Source organism: Triticum urartu, chromosome 4, assembly GCF_003073215.2.
Source record: "Triticum urartu cultivar G1812 chromosome 4, Tu2.1, whole genome shotgun sequence".
NCBI classification, from domain to species: domain Eukaryota; kingdom Viridiplantae; phylum Streptophyta; class Magnoliopsida; order Poales; family Poaceae; genus Triticum; species Triticum urartu.
In genome coordinates this window covers 308,252,154-308,259,580 of record NC_053025.1, presented here as the reverse complement: position 1 = coordinate 308,259,580, position 7,427 = coordinate 308,252,154, and the positions used below count along the sequence as shown (strand labels likewise).

Sequence of the window (7,427 nt, the reverse complement as noted above, 5' to 3'; positions counted from 1 at the left end):
CCCATCCATCTTTCATACTTCCGATTCAACGGGTTTTGTTTCAGCGGTCTCAAACCCTGAATGTATATCTCATGATAAATGCAGGACGTGTGTTTTTTTATAAACAATTATCTTCATCATCTGCTAAACATCCCCTTTCCGGCGGGCGCGACAGAAACGGTTCTTACCTTTGATCCGATGGTGTGTAGGCACGCACGTGAGATGAACCTACGGCGTGGATCCAAAGTGGCATCCAACGGCGAGCAGTTCACGCGAGAGACTCCTCAAGGAAATTGCGCTTCCGGGCTGCAGCAAAGCACCACGACGTCGTCGTGAGAGCGAGCGTTCTCAACACACCACCAATTTCTCTCTCCGCCCTTGTCCTGCTCTCTCGTCTTTAAAGGCCGACGCCCCCTCCCTCTGTTTTCCTGCTTACCCGTCTCCGTCTCCGCCTCCACCCCTCTCCTCGCCTCGCCTCGACTGCGAGCGAACAAACCACCCTCCCAAAAGCCTCACGCGCCGTCCTCCTCCCCGCAACCCGGCGCACGCACGCACATGCCTTCCTCCGCTGCTCGTCCAACCCGCCCGCGCCGTGGCCTCTGAATCACGCCGCCATCTCCACCCAGATTCTTTCACCCCGGTCGTCGTTCCGTGTCACCGTCTTCTGTTTCCCGTTTTCCCAGCCAAGAGAATCGTCGCCCCCTGCCGCCGGGAAGCTTCGTCCAGTAGGGGCGGCGGCGACGGCTCTCCTGCATGGGACGCAAGGTTCGTTGCTTGCCTCGGCTCTTTTCCTCCCATGTTAGTACATTCGTTCTTTGCTTGCCCGGCCGGCTGGTGGCTGGCGGTTCGGTGATGCGCGTCGCGCTCCCGGCCGTGCCTTGCGCTTACGGTAGCCGTGGTCCTGGTTCCCCCGTGCTGGTTGCGTCCATGATCACGTCATCTCTAGATTTCGGGACGGTGTTTGCGTCTCTGCGCCCGCGTGCGAGCGTGTTCGGCTCGGCGAGGGCATGGGGTTTGGTTGGTACGGCCGCCGTGCCTGCCTTGGCTGCTCCAGCCTCCAGGTTTGGGTTGTCCGTGACTTGCTCGGAGCCCGTTGTCCTACCTGATGGGATGCGCGGCCCTTGTCCTTGTTGGATTGGGTGGGTCAGGGTGGTGCCTGAGATTTGCAGGACGCGATTCATGGGTTTGGTTTGGTCTCTAGGAAATGACTCGATTTGCTATGTTTGACTCTTCAGATTTGTAGGCTTGCTCCTAGGTGCAGTGCTTGTGAATTCGATAGCCTATTATCGTCAGGCTGATACATACGTCCTAGTTATGGTGCAGTGTTTAATTCGGACAAGTGATTATCTGGGAGATCCAATGTGTCATGACAGAGTTTTACTTGTTTTACAAAGCATTGTGATTCACAACTGTTAACACGATAAATCTTAAACATCACCAGCATTGCCTGTCTGATAATGTGCAAATGCAATTGGTGCGGCAAGTTGCAGTAACTGCTGGGTGATGTCAGTTCTGATGTGATGTCAATTGGTCTGGCTATATGCAGCTCAAAACATATAAGCCACTTCAAAAAAGCTCCTTTTTTTCTAATCAATCTTATCTGAGAGAGATGCCGCGAAGGTTACTCCAGGGCTTTACAATGCAGTTCATCCTAGTTGCAGTATTTATTTCTGCTTCAGTTGCTTGCTGTAGTAAGCAATGAATTAGTAATGCCGTGTACTTTACTGTTGCATATAGCACATTTCAGATGCTAGAGATATCATGCATGTAGATATGCATGTGAGCTCTGAAAGGGATGAAAATTTTCATGTGTTCACTTATTCATACAGAGCGCCATTTTGTTTCATGCTCCTAAATGCACAACCAACTTAGTTATTTATACTGACGATGAATACTTCTTATTGTATCAATTTATTTATACTGTATCAATTTGATGATCCTTGACAACTGACCTTTTTTTTCTTCCATATTGACAGATAGGGACACTTCAGTTAGAAGACATTGGTGATCACCATTTATCTGTAGAAGTTTCTCAAGCTTCGGATGATGACTCACCAGTATCCCCATGCATAGGAAGTGTGCACCAGGCAGAAATCCCCAATCTAGCCACAGACGATGAACGACGTCATCTCATGGCCAGCTCACTCCACAGTTGCAAGTTACATGTGTATGATTATCCTAGTGTTTCTATACCAGTTGTATGGGGAAGCCATCCACCAAGTCAAGTTAACAAGGAAGATATTACAAGTGAAGGTAACTGGGCATATCTGGATCCTCATGCTGTGCTACCAGTAGATCAAATTGACTCTGCAAATAATCAAGTTTGTGATGAAACACCGGTTCAGTGTTTCACCCAAGAAAGCCGTGACCTCTTCACTGACAAGACAATGGTGGATCAAAGAGAAACAAAAAAAATTGCTTCACTGCATGGCTTATCTGCCTCCATTTGGACTGGTCTAGAAGAAGAATGCTTTCTTCTTGGGCTGCACATTTTTGGTAAAAATCTCAGCCTGGTGAGCAAGTTTATAGGGAGCAAGACTGTTGGGGAGGTGCTCTCCTACTACTATGGGAGGTTCTATAATGGAACTGCATATAAAAGATGGTCGCACCTTAGAAGGACAAGAACTACTAGATGCATTCTCGGGAGAAGCATTTTTACTGGTCGGCGACAACAGGAGCTTATATCTCGTTTGAAATTGAAAATATCCAAGGAGGTTCATGCTTCGTTAGTTGAGGTATGCATTTTGATACAATACGGATTTCAACCTCTTTCACAAGGGATACTGAAATGGTGCAAAATGAATCTCTTCGTGTTATTATAAGATTCTACTAGTCTAACTTGAGTTGCTTACCAAATTTGATAGTGCTTCCTATCATATGACATCTTAAATGTTTCTATGAATTTGGTGATTGAGATATTGAGGCAAATATGTTGCCTGCTGTAATAACATAAGAGAACAGCCAAATTTCAGCTTGATGCTTCACTAATTTATTAGCATGATTCGCTGATCATGATTGTGTGGCCATCTTTTTTCGCAAACCAAGTGTTGCCAATTAACGGATGATCGCATATTGTTTCATACATCACGGCTATATGAGCTGAATTACTTTTGCATATTTCAGGTTTTAAGGTCTTTGGGCTCTGACCTAACATCTTTAGAGGAATGTGTCTTCACTCTGAAATCCACCATTGGAGCAGAAACTTTTGTTGAGGTCGTTGGGATTGGTAAAGGGAAGCATGATTTGACTGGATTTGTTCAGGACACATCCAAAACAAACAAAGGTCTATCTGTTTCTGCCAACACACCTAAAGGCATAAATTGTTCCATGCTTGCTAGAGAAGAGATAGTCAACACCTTAACAGGTGATTCCAGGAGAAGTAAGGCGAAATTAAATGATCTGTTTTGGGAAGCTGTTTGGCCCCGTTTGCTTGCAAGAGGGTGGCACTCAGAGCAGCCAAAAGACGTCCGCACAACCAAGAATTGCCTTGTATATTTGGTGCCTGCTATCAAAAAATTCTCAAGAAGGAAGCTCACTAAAGGCACTCACTATTTCGATTCTATCACTGACGTCCTTAAAAAAGTGGCAGCAGACCCCACTCTTCTTCAGCTAGAGACAGATGGAATAGATAATGGTGCACCTGTTGATATAAATGGCCGGGCAACAGGCCAAGATGGTCCTTTGGATAGTGATCTGGAGCTTCCAATGTTCACTATAATTGATACTAGCTTGGTCCAAGGGGAAGCACCCTTCAAAGTGAGGGCTCTGAGAAGCTTACCTGCTGATGCAAATATTAGCTTTGGATGTACAGATCATTCAGATAATATGTCAAGTGACGGTTCCTCTCAGGAGCAACATAGTGATGGTAACTTGTCAGATGACCAGGAATGTCATGGACAAGTGACAGCTCCTGTTAATGACATTGAAATGGGATCAGTTTACAGTACAACCAAAGAATCGCTGGTGGATATGTTGGAAGCCATGAGGACTGCACCACAATCTGTCTTTCCAGTTAATGGCCATTCTTCCGATGATCAGCACTCAGGCATTTCTAGTGGTAATGGTGACAAAGCAGACTTGACATGCTGCTCTGTCCTTGGAAGGAAAACTGGGAGACTAGTGTATTTATCTCCAAAGCGCAGAAGATTTGCTAGGTACAGTAATGACCAGACCAGCCAACACAGCTTTTATTTACCAGATGGTGCTGATTTCGAGAAAAAGAAACTGAAGCCTTTATCCACTACATCAAAGCCAACTGTTATTGATCTTGGTGGTAGTTTCCAAACCAGAACACTGGCAGACTGTTCCATGATAACAGAGGTAGCGAAGCCTACTACCAACGGCAGATTGCTTAAGAAGCGGAATGTGGTGAATACAAATGAGGACAAGTCATCAGAAGGAAAGTTTGATGCAGTAGCCAGGACTAGCATGGGAGGGACTTTGCCAGACAATCATGATTGTTTGCAGAAAAATGAAGATCTAACTGTGGTGAATACAAATGAGGACAAGTCACCTTCCATTTCGAATAACGAGATAGTTCCTGATGTTTTGGAGGCGGCCGGAAAACATGATCTAACTGTTGAGACGAGCTCTCGGAGGCAGGGAACCAGAAATCGGCCTCCCACCGTAAGAGCTCTGGAAGCAGTTGCTCTTGGTCTCCTCGGAGGCACAAAGCGCAAGGGGGACGCAAGAAGCTTGATGACAAGAAGGCCTCAGCGGGCTCGCAAGAACGAAGACTGAATGCGGGCATCTCCACTAGTAGTAGAGAGAAACCCATATATTTGGAGGCTGACGCACAGGATGAGCAGATAGTCTTGCATGGCTTGGATATGTGTAATAAAGTGTGAAAAAGAAAATGGCAGGGTTTTCTTTTTTTTTTTGCGGGGAAAAAAAGAAAAAAACAGGGTTTTCAGGTGGTGGATTTCACAATCGACATGGGCCATCTGAAGCTGTCCTCGGTCCATTTCTTGTGGAGGAGCTCACTGTTCCCTCATCATGTTGGTGACACCTTGCTCTCCCTTTCTTTCTAGAAGCTCGGATGCGTGAGAAAGAATTTTACAATTTATATATTATTATTTCTGTTTAGTTTATAGAAGGGTTTCATGCCCAGCAAGCTGTGCAAACCCAAGTTGTAATAGAGAAGAAAGATGAACACCATGTTGTACTTAATGATACCTTTGGTTGTTTTGTTTCCCTCTAAGTGAAGGCCTGTGGCTTTCAGTTTGGATGCGAAGGAGGTTTGGGTGTTTAGCTAGTTGTTTCCCGCATATGTTTTGCCTTTGCATTCGAGAGTTAAGTTAGACTAGTACTAGACTACTAGTTGATAAAAATGTTTAACTTTTGGTCAAAAAATCCATGTGCACAGCCTGCTACTGCTAGTAGTGCCATACTATATTTACTAAGCCGAGATTTGGATTTGTAACATGGCTATCAATGAATCGACAAGAAAAAGGCAAGTAATGCCAACAAAAACTGGGATACTGTATAATAGTATTACCTCCGCTCTGAATTAATTGTCTTGTCACAAGTAATTTGGGATGGAGGGAGTATATTTTATTGATTTTTTTTTTTTGAAAATGAGGGTTACCCCCAGCTTTCATTTTATTGAGGGAGTCAACAAACTGGCGCACTCTATTTTGGAGGGACAGAAAGAAGTTAATTTTTTACCCCTGGTCAGTAGGGAGCAGATCGTGCTCTTGCTATTCTGCACAAAATTGAAGTAGATGATTCTGTTTTGAAAAGTTCCATCTTCACAGTTTCCATAGTCAGTTTGTTTAGAGGAAGGGAAACGTTTGGGGCCGGTGCACCGGCCGAGTCGTGCGCCGGTCTCATGGGCGCTCGCCACGCGGCAGACCGGGCCCACCAGCCACCGCTCTCTCTATATCTTATCTTATCCTTATCTCTACCAGGAAACTCTCTCAGCCATTCGTTCTTTCCTCCCCGCGTCGAATCCCCATCCCCTTCTCTCTCCTTTCTCGTCCTCTCCGATGAACTCTGGTCGGCCAGCCACCACCACGGGCCGGGAAGGAGTGCCAGCCGCCACCACAGGGGAAGTCCGACAACCACCATTTTTTTCAAGCGACGTTGCAAAGGGGGGCCATGGACTGCTTGCAAGCCGGGGAAAGCCGTGGCCGTCACTCTCCTCATCCTCCTCCCTCGGCGAGGTCGAATGCATGTATCCCGTGAGCCTGGAGATGGCGCCCACCATGAGGGTGGACGGAGGTGCTGGAACCGCCCAACAGAGGCACTACGATGGCATGGCGGAGATGCTGCATTCGTCGTCGGTGAAGCTGCATCTGTCGACGGCGGCGTTGTGACGACATGGCCGAGGTGTTGGAACCGGCTGGAGGAGGTGTTGCGTCCGTTGCCGGCGAAGCTGCATTCCCTGCCGACGGTGCTGCGACGACATGCGATGGGTCATGGGTGAGGTGCTGGAACCCCTCGACAAGTTTTTACTACCACCAGTTTTTGGGTTTGCTTGAACTAGCCCCCAATTTTGTAAATTTTGCTACCACCAGCGTTTTAGTTTGCTGGAGCGAGCTTTGTTTTTTGCTACCACTGGCATTTTTTGATTTGCTGGAACAACGTCCAATTTGCATGATTTGCTACAACCATGTTTTCGATTTGTTGGAACCGGTGCCACTTTTTGCTACAATCGTCTTTTTGGATGCAAACCATAGCGTCGTCGTCGTTGAATCTGTAGCGAGGCGAGGGGGGAGCAGCACCGACAAGGGGTGAGCGTCGGCGGCGACTGTCGACAGCGGGGTTCGAGGCCGGTCGTCTTGCTCGGAGTAATCTGCGTGGGGTCGCTCGGGGTAATCAACGTGGGCCTAGGGCTGTCGTTCAGGAAGAAGAGGAAGGCAAGGGACGGAGGAAGAAGAGGATGTGAAATCCAGATCAAACGGCTGTGTTGCGCTGTATCGGGCGGCTGGGGTGCGACCGGCCCAACTATTGGGCCGGCACGCCGGCGCCTAGTAGTGGCCTTAGAGGACACGGGCTCAAAAGCCCCGACCCTATTGCATCCATCAATAAAACCAAGTGTCTTACAAACATTATTACAAGCCCAAGTGTCTCATCCGATGGCCCAACATCATTTCTTCTATTTTTTTCACCACAAGCTCAGATTCTACACAAGTCGTTCCCCTGTCTCCGCTGAATGTCGCCGTTGTTTACCGTCTCTTCTCGATACAACACAACCTTCTTGGCAGAACTAACCATGTGTGGCAATGGCGAGTGCGGGAGCCAATGGCTCGGAGTCGAGCGCTACAGGCCTCAGCGTACACAAGCTTCTGCTGCATCTCAAGCTGCACCTGCGTTGCATGTACCACGCATCTTCTCCAGCCACTACCTAATCCTCCCACTTCAGCCAAGACATGCAGCTGTCCGCCGTGGACTAAGGCCGCCACGCCCATGAGCTGCTCGACTAAATGCCAACCCATTCAGTTGCT

The 7,427-nt window shown here is 47.6% G+C and overlaps 1 protein-coding gene across 1 annotated transcript; it reads left to right on the top strand.

Annotated features, from left to right (window-relative positions):
- The first annotated feature begins 326 nt into the window (after positions 1–326).
- LOC125551558 lies at positions 327–5,172 on the top strand. Its single transcript, XM_048714809.1, has 3 exons — positions 327–744; positions 1,956–2,714; positions 3,103–5,172. The coding sequence occupies exons 1-3, from the start codon at positions 733–735 to the stop codon at positions 4,717–4,719; spliced, it is 2,388 nt and encodes a 795-aa protein (XP_048570766.1). The 5' UTR covers positions 327–732; the 3' UTR covers positions 4,720–5,172.
- The last annotated feature ends 2,255 nt before the right edge of the window (positions 5,173–7,427 follow it).